Here is a 13,381-nt window from a genome sequence, read left to right as displayed (position 1 = left end):
CTTGTTTCTTTAAGATTTCCATATCAGTGAATGTGTGTCTGTTTAGAGAGCGACTGGGTGAATGCAGCCATATTATAAAGTACGGCTGAAACTGATAATGATGATCAGCTCCAATAATTGCAGTCTGCAGATATTTCCTTTAAACTTAATTCATGAGCAACAGAAACAGATTAAAATGAAAAGGCAAAGTGAATCAATTAAATTCCTCTTTAAAGAAGAAAATATATATTTTATTGCTTTTTATCGAAGACAAAAATGCCTTCAGTTTATATGTAGACAACTGTAAATCAAAACCTGCTAAAATAAGAGGTTTTGCCTTTTCTAACTGAAGAGACATAAATCAAATAAATACCACTCTAGTGAAAAAGGTCACAAACAAAGGTGAACAGCCTTATGTATATTACATTCTGGATATCAAATGAGGACTAGTCAACATCAAAAAGTGTAAATGTGAAAAAGGTTTGTCTTAATTTCTGCTCTAAGTTGGTGTTTGTTTTTCAGCAAATTACAGGTTGTAAAGTCTAAATATTCCAGTTAATGATCATTTCATTCGATTAATACAATTGTTTTATCTGCAGCATATTATGTTCTAAATGGTCAGTATATCATTGGAAAAAGCAAAGTAATTTTCCTTTTCTAATTTTTTTACTAAATCGGTGATGTCATATTTTTGTGTACCCCTTTTAATTGCTTCAAAATACATATTGAGTATTTACGTTGATCAGAGTTGTGAGGAACCGTTAATCAACAATCCACGTAGCGATACAAATTACAATAAAATATCTTTTGTGCTTGTTAACCAGAGTTTCCCCATTATACACCAAAATATCTGAGAATTTGTATCTCTGCTAATAGAAAAATGATTTATGTTGATATAAAAAAAGATTTGTATTTGTAAAAAATAGATTTTTTCCATTTAGATCTTAAACCCTCCGTTGTCCTACTTGCATATGAGTTTTAAGCTGCAAGTATAAATTTGAACTGGATCTTTTCTTCCTTTGAGCTGATTGGTCGATTCTATGTCAGCTATAAAGTGTATAATCCAATCAGAGTGCAGGTTAGTTTCATTGCAACTTGTGTAATTATATTTTTTTAACACACCTATATATTCCTATCTATTTCCATCCACGTGGGTAAAAGAAGATAACATTCCATCCAATGAAGACAGATATGTGTATATAAAAAAAACAATCCCTTCTGTTCTAAAACTAGCCATGAAGAAAAAATAATAATTTAAAGGTTTTGTCATTTATGACTATTAAAAAGGTCCTACAATATATAAAAAGTGTAAATTACAAAAATAGGAAAGGAATGTGTTTATAATTCAACAGAACACTTAAGAACATGCTAGGAATAAATTTTATTTAAAAAAAAAGGTGCAATGTAAAACTTTTAAATACCGGTCTGCTGCAGTCATTAGACTAATGACCGTAGAAAGCCTAACTGTCCATTTCAGCAATTTCAACCTGAGACCTTGTTGCAATCCTACGTGTGGTCACATTTAAAAGGAATAAAAAGAAACAGTTTCGGGAACAAATACAGGAGGCACTGAAATTTCTGATTTTCAATCACATTTCTATATGATTTTATGCAATTCAAATTTATGCAGCTGCAATAAAAGTGCAACTAATTTGAAGGCTTTTCACACATTGCTATTAAGGATGCCGATTATTGTAAAGGGTGCTGCTGTGCAGAGGGGGCGGAAACAAAATGTAGTCCGTATTTAAAAAAAAAAAGTTATGATGTTATACAATATGAAGCAGATTTTGTTGTGTGCTTAAAGACAAGTCAAGCAGCTGAACCTTCTGTACAAACAAACAAATCCAATGGTGTTGCAGAAAACTGTCCAACATTAAGTAGTCAGCTACTGTAATATTCACACAGACTTAATATACAGCTATTATGGTGATCAGAAACCTGTTTGTGATATGCAGTGCTTTTTCCAGTTAGAAAAACACAGACTGCTTAAAAACTGAGTGCATAAAGACCTTGTGCCGGAGAGAAACAAACATCTACTCAGTGTGTGCAGTTCCAGGATTTAGTTTGTTTGCTAAAAATTGTTAGTTTGGGCCAAAATGCTTCTTTGAGCCCTATATTTATTTTTCCTAACATAATCTTTATCTGGCCGATCCTAAAACAGAAAGACAGAAAAACAACCACAGAATCACATAGTTACAGTTTTAATTTCATATGGTCTGACGTTAATTAAAGACAACAGCTCGAGGAGCAGTCAGCCTGGAAACCATCCCACACTGCGTTTACCACAGCCACCTTCCTGAAATAACTGATTAATTACCAAGACGGCCGAGACAAATTTCTCTTGATAAGGTGGTTGGTTTGCCTCACAGCCACATGAAGCCAATATAGCAAAGCAGTCAACAAGTTGTGTTTTAGAAATAGAGCTTAAATTGGTCGTTAAGAGAGTTTCAGTCTGCAATCTGATTATTAGAGGCAGTCTTAACTTTGAAAAACTCCCAGAACTCTGCTCTCTTTAGTCTCAGACTGATGCTGGAGCTGCATTCGCTGCAAACCTGCTCCACTTAGCTGGCTTCAAAATAACGTAACAGATATTCTGATGTCTCTTGCAGATAAGACAAACATAAACAGAGATAAAGAAAAAAAACGTCTGTTTTGGTCATGCTTATAGCAACTATACCTCATGCATTTGGTAATAAAAAGAACATGAATGAAGATCAGGGTCTTCATCTATAAATGCATAATAAAGCTGCATACCAATGTTTTATGCACAACTTTGGTTGTATAAAAATGAAAGTGTGTGGAAATCTATGCCGACTCTATACCTGCTTTGAAAACCTGTAGAAGCCCTACAAACATTTCGATCAATACAAAAATACCCTACTGTAACAAACCACAGAACGAAACCTTTGTACCTTTGTAGTTAGGGAGAGGGTGATCCAGGTAGCAGCTGGATTCCATCCATTTTAATATGTAATGAAGGAAAGGTGTGTCTTTACATTTGTTTGCACTGTTTCATATCAAACTTTTGTCCAATAAAAGTTACAAAGTTTTTCAATACTGCCGACTCTTAGCATGAAAGCTATGCTCTCTTTTGTGAGAGAGGGACTACATCATTTCCACTGAAGATTTTGAAAAAGAAATATAAATTAGAGGTGTTGAGAGTGAAAACTGAAGCTGTTAAAACTGTTTTCCCATAATTGGAGAGAGTTTGGTGGAAACTGCCACAGTGCCTGGTCCCACACTTATAGCATCTTCTCATAAAAAACATCTAAAGCATGAGTGACAGACCACTGGATTGAGAAAATTAGAGGCAGCCAACCACCACTCTGCTGAAAAGCTTTGGTCCTCCATCTGTGTCCGTGTGATGAGGGACGGAGCTCCACTACAGAGACAAAGCAGATCAGTTTTTGAAGAACGCTCAAAGCAGAAGCTAGTCATGCGCTTTTTATCCTGCTTTCCTTGTGCATTTCATTAATAATCTGCAAGCCTTTTTAAAAACTTTTTGGTGGTCTGACACAAAAAAAGAAGTGAGAAACTGAGATCCGGGCTGACCTTTGCCTTGCTTTAAGCACCTAGTAGCTGGATGGGAAGCTAACAGCTGCCTCTCTTCTGAAGATGCAAACCTTCTACTCCACCACAGACTGCACTGCGCCTGCAGGCATCTGCATCTATTTCAGTGCATTTTATAGCTATGCAGCAGAGCTGAGATGTCAGTGAAAGGTTTTAGGAAATGTCAAAATCAAAATCAATAAAGCAGAAGACAAAAACCTTCAGTTTGCAAACTAAAGTTGTTTGTTTTTCACATTTACTATGATGGCAAGCCACACTCTTTCACCACATGCCTATTATTACAACAAGGCCATGGTTACAGACATTGATGCAGACTGTACATCTGTGTGATCAGTCTCTCTGTAACCAGCCTCCTTTCTAAAAACCACCCAGTTCTCACACATCTCAGGGGCCGTAAAACAAGGAGAGGGGACAGGAGGAATGCATGTGTCCACCAAAAAGATCTATTTCTGCAACAAAAAAACAAGCAATGCCCCCAAAATAGCGAAACTTCCCAACTAGTGCCTGAAATAACCAAGTGAAGCTGCAGGCACTTAAAAGTTCTGCCCTGCAAACCACAAAGGATTGACACTGGGAAAGGATTTGTGAGAAACTTAAGTCACAAAGGAAGCTTGTGTTGCTAAACATTTATAGGTGTCAGTTTTTAAAAGGCTTTGGGAGTATGAAGCAATTGTGCTTGCACCTTAAAGAATGTATGAACCATTTCCTCTAAACAGACATTGATCTAACTGCCAACATTTTATTTTTAATGTTTTCTTAAACTGCCTGAAACAGTTTTGTTCCTTTTAGCTTAAATGAAGGCTTCGCATTAACAGATCAGTTCCTCTTTTCATTTTCTTGTAAGCTTGTATCTGAGGAAGTTGCTAAGAGACCTGTAAAGGTTCGAAAAACTGTCTCACTTAATTTTAATAAAAACATTTGCTAGTAGCTAAATATTTGGATATTTGGACTGATTAAAATTTTTAATCAGAATTCATGTGATCTGGAATGATCTTTTCAGAAGAAGTGAAATTTTGTTAGACTGTATTAAAAAGGTAACGGTACGTCGTAACCCAATATACCTTAAAGTTTTTTTTAAGTCGTTGTCATAACAGATAGGTGGAAAGAAAACAAAATATGAAAAGTATGGAGTAGATCTGTATTTAGCCTCCTTGTGCAATAACAATAAGTTCAGCAGATATTTAATTAGATCCAAGGTAATACTTTGTCTGGACCATTCCAACTCTACAATCATATTCAATACGTTAGCGGGGCACCTCCTTCCAGGCTTTGTCAGCTTACTGCAATGATCTTAAGATCAAAACTATAAAATGTCCACATGTAAGGTAAAGAAAGATAATAATTTGACAAAGAGCTGAAGTAGCAGAGATAAGAGTTGAATTCATCAAAGCCAGAAAACTGATGTTTTCCTTGAACTTTGTAGTAGAACAGGTTGTTATGCTGCTGGTTTCTCTCTCAGCCAGAACATTTTTCAGATTCCTGCTTCCTCCCAGTCACCTGGCATGCCTGTTTGTCCTTTACCTGTCCCCAAACTTAATGTTATTGCCTCGCCTCTGATCCACACCCGCCATTTCCTTCTGGCAAGATATGTGTTGAAAGTTACGTGAGAGAGAACCTTCTGAAAAACAAAAGACACACCTGTCTGTGTGGTGTGGTGGGTCCCCACCCTGCTATCTGTCCAGCAACAAACCGACAAGTGAGAGAGCCTGAACCTGAGGGTTTCCTATGTGGCTTCAGATGAACCTCTGTTACATATTTTTCCTTTTCTTAACAAACTCCGTGGTAGTCTGAACGGTTTAGCACAAACATAGCAATATTAATCATAATGTGAATCTAAGTTTTAGCTCTAGCATTAACACCTCTGTAATGCTTTATTTTTAAAAATGTGCAACTTATAAAGCACAACATGCTTTCAGTACACATTTGCATTTAGGCTATTTATTATAAAGATAGCGTCAGTGGCTCATAAATCAGCAGATAAAAAAGCAGCTTGGCAGGTAAACATCAGAGATTTCTACTTCCAGCTAATAAGCAGGTAGTCCGTTGTAGATCAGCTGACCTCAACAGGCAAACAAAGTAAGAATCATACCCTGTAATGAAGAAAATCCCAGTAAATTCACTCACCGCGTGTTTGAGGACAAACGGATGTGAAGCCGCTTATACCGAGGGACTCTACTGTGCGCTCCCAGAAGGGAACTAAGTTTAGGCTCCATGCAATCTTCCCAGGGTGTGCTGCTCTGACTCAACCCAGCAGAGGAGGTTCAGAGAGAATAAAAACTCCTCCCTTTCTCAGCCTAACCAACACACCCACCCTCAACACCAAGGGAAGCATAAACAAGAGAAGAAAAGCACAATTTTAACCAGATAATGAGTGTATAACACAAAATATAAAACTGCTGATTAGAGAACAACAGTATCATGTGACTGATCATAGTGTATGTAGAAAAATGCACAAAAAGAAAACAAAAAGTTGCACTTGGATTAGTTTCAACTCAGTTTTGGTTCAATCCTAAATGATGGAAAGAAAATGTGGTAAAAAGATTTTAAAACAAGAGCAGAAATCCCTTCCTGAATGCAGTCAGTCAGATCAATGGCAGACAAACATGACAGTAAAACCAACTGAAGTTAAATCCATTTGTCTCCGGAAGGTGACAAAGCATTTGAGGTAACAGTAGAACCTGGATTGTGTTTAGACTGTTGGAGTACCACAGGGATCATTGCTAGGCCCAATTCTCTTAACTATATAAATGTTCCCAATTTATTTAATTATGAGGCAGCATGGGATTAATTTCCACTGTTAAGCCGATGATATTCAGCTATATCTGTCAATAAATCCAGATGAAGCCAACCCATTACTTAGACAACAGGCATGTCTTGAAACATAAAAACCTGCATGACTCTTAACGTTCTCCTCTAAATGCAGGTGAATCAGAAGTTATCGTCTGGACCAGAGTCATTGGCTTCCCATTAAATCTAGAGTAGAATTTAAAATCCTCCTTCTCACATATTCAGCCTTAAATGGCCAAGCTCCATCTTATATCAGAGATGATTGTTACTTAAGTTCCTAACAGAGCACTTCACTCTCAATCTGCAGGTTTACTAGTGGTTCCTAGAAATTCTAAAAAGTTAAATTGGAGACAGACAGACACCCTGTCTACTTTTAAATGTTGACTTAAAAAGGTCCTTTTTGATAAAGCTTATATTTAAAGTAGCTGAGGTAATCCTGAGCTATCTCTATAGTTATGCTACTATAAGCTTAGACTATTGGAGGACATGGGGATCATTTTTCATCATTCTGCTTCATTCTACCTTTATTCTCCCATTGTGCAGAATTTGTTAGTTCAACCTCTACTCAGCTATATGTCTATAAATCCAGATGCACCATTATTTTGTCAGAAACGTACATTACAGCCAAAAAAAATCTAGCTGGTTATAAATGTATCACGTACCTTTGACCGAAGCCCGCTCCAATCCTTTTTCTTTATTTCTTTGAGCCTGAGGAGGTTCTCTCTGGTGTCTCTTTCAGTCTAGTTATATATTTGAGGCTCTTCTAAATATTACCCTCTCTGTGCATCAACTCTGAGCTGTCTCATGGTTAAAAAAAAGAAGCAAAAGTGACACAGGAAGCACATATGTCAACAGATGTGAAAGGACTGGAAGGCCACTTGTGAAAATCAACCGAATAAATGTTAAGGTGTTGACTTATGCATGCGCAAAAGCGTTCTAATGTGAACAGTTTGTACATTGATCAACACCTGGTTGCTTAGTGAGGTGTGTTGTACTGCAACTGGAAGGAATGAAAAGCACTACACTTTGCTTTTTCAGGGAACCAGTCAGACTGGTGTGGATTCCAATCATTAATTTCCCATCTGAATCACTTTTAACCATGACACAACACTATGCTCAGTTCACAATGAGGTGATTGTTACAGCATATGGTTAGAAAAAATAGATGCTCTTTAAAATTAAAGACTATGATTTTGCATTAATCAGTACAAATGCTTCGTAATGTGAACATTTAAATAACGCAACAACTACACAGAGGTAAAAAAGGTCAACTTCTTCACATTACTGCAGCTTTGTTGTCATTGACTGGTTTTAACTTGTTTTTAATGGTGAGCAAAACAAATTATTATTTTAATTGCTCTGATTAGCAACATAATCTATCCTTTAGGTCTAAACACATTAAATCCTTATATCACCTGTGTCCCAGTAGCAGAGGAAAGATTCACATAATATTAAGGGAGCCAATAGAAACAGGTTCCCTCAAGTTTAAACCAAATACTTGCTTTTTTAAAAGGGAAACTAAACCTAAAAAAAGGACCAAAAAGTGGGAAAGTTACACGAGACATTGATTAGTTGGGGTAATTGTCAGGTAAAAAGAAAGCAAAGGTGAATTTAACATGACTAAATAGAAATATTATCTAAAATAAAACTATGAATGCTCACTATGCTTTCAATGCTATCGAGCTTTCAATTCCTGACTCACCAAGGTGGCGCGTCTGAATGACATGGTTTTATAGCGTGTTCAATTTGAATTCAGAAACCTATTTAGAACAATGCTTTAGTCATTGTTATGGCTGTAACAGTGGCCGTTGTGACATCAGAAAAATAGAAAATACAAGCCTCCACAAGCGGGAAACTGGAACGTTGTCACCTCTGACTTCCACTTCCAAGTTCCAAGATAAAACAAATCCTGCATTATTCCTCTAACCATCGAACATAACTGTGCCACACAACTTAAACACAAACTATCTTCAGGTCAGGGTTACAGAGCACTATTTCCAAACACCAACTATCTTAAAAAGTTCCTTCCCCTCGGATGTTTTTCTGATTAGTTATTTTTGACTCTATTTGAACCGTGTCATATTATTTTTAAAAACATTGTATAAACACATATTTACCATAAAAGCAATATTGTTTAAAACATTTTTGTGTGAGCTGCTCATTTCATGATTAAATACCTACAGAAAGCAGAAACGTGATACTGGGAATAACTACTGCATTTAAGCTTTGTATTTACATTAAATGCACTGAACTGATGTTGGAATAATAATAAAAGTGATGAGAATACTGTAAATAAATCTTTGCTATCTTTATTGGAATAGACAAGCTATGATCAGAACGTTAAATAAGCTAGTTCAGTGCAGTAAAACACCAACATAAGAAAAAAAAATGGTTAAAGCAGCTGAAATAAAAACAAAGCTATTCTGGAAGTTTTTTGGGTTTGCAAAAATAATCAGAGTTGGTGGTTATCATGACAAATCCCCTTTCTTATCAATAACTTAAGAATAAACATGCAACATCAGGTCATACTTGGCTAAAATAGTTCAGGTCATTCAATAAGTCAGTGACTCAATGAACCATCTGTCTACTCATGCTTGTCCACGGAGAAAAGAAAATTACCAACTGGAACCTGTTAGATAATGTTTTACTCACTGGTAATATGTTTTCAACTGATTTATACTGTACTGAACTGTAATAGGGACTAAATTGTTTTAAATATAATTTTACCTGAGTAAATTATATGACTATCTTTGTTGAGGGAATTCATCCAATCTAAATTTGAAAGATAAAATTCTAGAAACTGAAATATTTTTTTTTCTTGTTGTGAAATTCATATCTGTCTCTTATTCGCTTGTGTAGTTTCTTATTGTTTTCTTATTTTTAAAAAGCCAGAAAATCATCAGAACTGTGGAATCTGCATGCTTTGGTTCAGTCTGTGTGTTAATATTGAGTGGTTGAGCTCTGCAGCTCAGTCTGTCAGTTTGGAAAACCAGTAGAAAGCTAAAGCATGCCCAGAGTTAGAGGAACAACCAGCTGCAGCATCTTTACTGTCTGCTGTGTATCTGGGAGATTATTTTTGTTTTTTACACTTCCTGTGATGGCCAAGGTGAAAAAGAAATGAGAGAAAACAAGTGCATTAGTCATCTCTTGTCCAATCAGAGCTGCTGTACTCAATGTTAAAAACTGGCTGTCATGGCGACCTGATGCACAGCTGGCTCCCTGCAATTCAGGACCTCTTTAAAGTTTGATCAGTATTAATAATTAGGACTTAGCAGGCATTGTGCAACATGCATGCCTCCCTTCTGCTGCAGCATTTCCAAGAAGTTGGCTCAGTTATTGAGACATTACCCCTAATGTGTTAACTGACACCTGGAATACAGCTAGCCACAACAAAACAGCGTTTCATTGAACAAATTCAGGTTTGTTGCAAACTAAAATACTGAGATGTTCTTAGAGGTAAAAAGATAAGCAGCTTTATGCTGCTGTGAAATGAGTACATATGGTTTAGTTTAAATCAGTGAAGCTGCAGCATAAATGCTGCTCCCTCCTGATGAAAACCTCGAACTGAAGAGGTACAGAGCCTGGCTTATTAGATGTAGCCAAGAAATAGATATAAGATAGTTTTCATTTTTTTTGGGTGATAAATATGTCACGGAACGCCATTTGAGGCCAGATGTTCTTAATTTTAAATCGTTGTCTTTATGATTACCGTAATTCATCAGAAATTATATCAAGCTCTGCCCTGAGTCAAGATGAACATGATAACTTGAAACAGTGGATGGTCAATTGCCACAAAGACAAGCTGCAGGTAAGAGGCAGATTAAAAGAAAAGGCAGATTAAAAGATTAAAAGAAAAGGCAGGAAAACAGAAAAAGACAAAAGAACTTGCATGAAAATAAAAGCAATAACTAGCTTTTCAGTACAGAAAAAAGAAAGAGACAAAATGTATAAAAAGATTTAAAAAAATGGTCACAAGAAAGCAAGAAAATGATTCATAAGAAATAAACAGACCATGAGTTAGATCACTACCACCTCCCCACCAAAAAACACACCTATGTTGGAAAAATTTTGTTTTTGCACTCAGAGGCAAAATGCAGGCGATTCCTCCTTTAGAATTTCATCCACTTGATTTCTCTTAATTGACATTAAATCAGGAAAATCCTGAAAGTGTTGAAACTCATGCATGAGCATAAATCTGAATGTGAGGCAAGCCAAAGCCCTCCTCTTTGGTTATGCAATTAGGCTTTGCATCTAAATGAGTTTTCTGATAGAGCTGCCCCTCCCACACAGCAGAACCAGCAGAAACTCTAGGAAATCATCATCAGAATCATCACCATTATAATGATATTCACACATAAAAAGGACATCTGAATGGCTGAAGTGTAAAGGCACATATTGACTAAAGTAAATTTTTTTTCTGAAATTTGATATATTTTCTCTGTTTTGTTGGTTGGAGGATTGTTTTTTGTTGTTGTTGCTGGTTCTAGATTATACACAATCACTTTCAGTCATATGTAAAACAGGATACAGACTTTAATCAATAAGATTCTAAGGTTAAATGGTCCTAAGACTGTAAAAACAACTAAAAACAACCGCAATCAATTTCAATTCTTAAATGATTTGGGACCAGCAGAGGATTAAAATGCTAGGATGATCACCATGACGATCAGGTGGGGGAAGAAGACACTCCCGGCAGTTTCCAGTTTTCTAACAGTGGAAACTCTCACAAAAGTGTTAGATTAACAAATAAGCTTTGGGGAAATGTATCTCCAAGAAAAAAAAAAATCAGCAGGGTGACACAAGAAAGGTGCACCTTCTGTTTGCTCCATAAAAGAAAAACTAAATCAAACACAAAATGAAGCTAGCAGGTAAGGTAAACGCGAGTTATGCTGCGCACCTCTGGATTGTTCGATTTTCACCGCTATGCAGCTCTCATCTTCAGTGGTTCTGGTCTGGCAGCAGGAAGTTTTCGCTTTCCTCTCTGAAAAAACAAAGCAAGGAAACAAAACAGAAAAATAGTCAGCTTGCACACGGGGAGAGAACCAGTTTCAGAGAGCCACATGTTTTATTTAGGATCACCATCACTCAGAGGTTGGAAAGCGTGATGAGTGAGGGGGTATGAACAGCATAATATGAAACTGTCAAACACTAAACCAAAGAAAACCTCATTGGATGCAAGAGCTGCCAAACTTTTGGAGTCTGGTTCCTTGAGCTGCATTTTTCGAAACCTGGAGCAGACGTTGCTTTGAATACTAAATGAAAAGGAGCAACATCTCCCCTTGGACACAGAACCTCCAATTAGTCTGGCTGTGATAAGTGGGGCATCATCTGTGGGGAGCCCCAGCTCTGCTTTAACACAGCCAGTTAATATGCACATGTTAGATAAAAGAGAATAACAGCAGCGGTTGTAAAACTATGATCAGCTCGTACAGATCCCACAGAACTCACACCAGATAATACATACACAACTAATCGATTAGAAGGATCAAGGGTAAGACCAGATCTGTGTCAAACATGACAATATCACACAAAGATAAAATAATACAGAATAAACCTCTTACAGGAGCACTGATTTAATCCCGATGATCCATTGTATTTACCATTCTATTACAGGGTGGGCTGAGGGTGTCAGAGGTTTTTGGTATAAACAAGAGGGCAAAAAACAGTGGTGAGTTTTCACACATCAAACAAACACCACTCTGTTGCAGAGAGGATACAAATGGTAAATCTTGATTAACTTAAGCTATATTTCATTAAAACAAAAAACAAAACAAAAACAAATAGTCAAATGAATGGAGCCGGAAGAAAAATCAACGGAGGACTTTGGGTCCCAGTTCTCTGGTTCTAAGAGGAAGGCATTCTTTTTATTATCAATCATTTAAAAACACATAAAAAAAACAACAAAAAACCAACTTAACTCATAAATTATCATATTCAAAACGTAAAATTGCTCAAATGCATTGGCAAGTTTACATTTCTGTCACTACCTGAGGCAAAGCTCCAGTAAATTCTATTTTTTTATTTTTTACACATTTGAAACTCCTCATAAAAGTAATAATTTTCCTTGAACCTCTTCTATTGCGATCTTATATACAATAGACCTGCATAAAGTAATGCATTATACTCACTTGGAAGCATTTTAATCCATGGTTGTACAGATGTCTTTTTTTGTTTCTTTTTTGCATTTCAAACAAGAAGAGTGTGTCATGAATTGGTATTCATACCTGATCAATCTGGGTGTAATGATGCACTACGTCTAAGCTTGGATAAGATAACAGTGTGTCAATAATGAATATAAAAGGAAAGTGGGCCCTGTTGGGGGGTGGGAGGACTGACTGTGCAGATTCAGTAATGATTGAGTGGGTAGATGCATGAGGCGGGGGTGGGGGCAGTAATATTCTGGCTCTGGGATTAAAGGAGGGTTTTCTCCACGTACCATCTGGAGTCCCCATGACATGCCTGCCTGCTGTTTCTGCATACAGACACACGTGCTGACACAAAAATCTTATTCTTTTATCAAACACTTTTTAAACCCAAACAGAAAAATCCTTTTGGAAATTATAGAATATGTAAGCAGTTTATAAGAAGGAGTCCAATACCTACAAAACCTACCCAGTCCCCCTCCTCCAACTCATACTTAGATCAGTAATACTATACATCTATTGTCTCCACAAGTGGGGGAAGTGTAACTTGGTCCTTGTACAGACATATACATATACATATATATATATATATACATATATATATATACATATATATATATATACATACATATATATATATACATACATATATATATATACATACATATATACATATATATATATACACATTGACTTGTTTTGCCTTACAGAAACCTGGCTGCAGCAAGAGGATTATGTGAGCATAAATGAGGCAACTCCTTCAAGCTATTTAAATTTTCACATCCCCAGAAGTTCTGGGCGAGGAGGAGGAGTAGCAACAATCTTCCAGTCTGACTTACTGATTACTCCCAAAACAATTAATACCTACAACTCTTTTGAACATTTAACCCTTAATTTCCCTGA

General features: G+C 36.5%; 1 protein-coding gene across 6 annotated transcripts in view; it reads right to left on the bottom strand.

Moving 5' to 3' along the window:
- Positions 1 to 13,381, bottom strand: part of fgd4a (FYVE, RhoGEF and PH domain containing 4a) — a 78,411-nt gene that overhangs the window by 26,752 nt on the left and 38,278 nt on the right. For 5 of the 6 annotated variants that reach the window (XM_038306228.1, XM_038306227.1, XM_038306229.1 and 2 more), the window contains exon 2: positions 11,233 to 11,316. In XM_038306228.1, coding sequence (XP_038162156.1) covers positions 11,233 to 11,316 — 84 coding nt within the window. Of the gene's footprint in view, positions 1 to 5,673; positions 5,824 to 11,232; positions 11,317 to 13,381 lie in introns of those variants that run through there. The other variant, XM_038306232.1, reaches the window with a different exon arrangement.

This window comes from Cyprinodon tularosa, unplaced genomic scaffold (assembly GCF_016077235.1).
Source record: "Cyprinodon tularosa strain WSP-4 unplaced genomic scaffold, ASM1607723v1 ctg576, whole genome shotgun sequence".
Lineage (NCBI taxonomy): Eukaryota > Metazoa > Chordata > Actinopteri > Cyprinodontiformes > Cyprinodontidae > Cyprinodon > Cyprinodon tularosa.
Note: the sequence above shows the minus strand (reverse complement) of the source record. Positions and strands in the feature narration are given on the sequence as shown.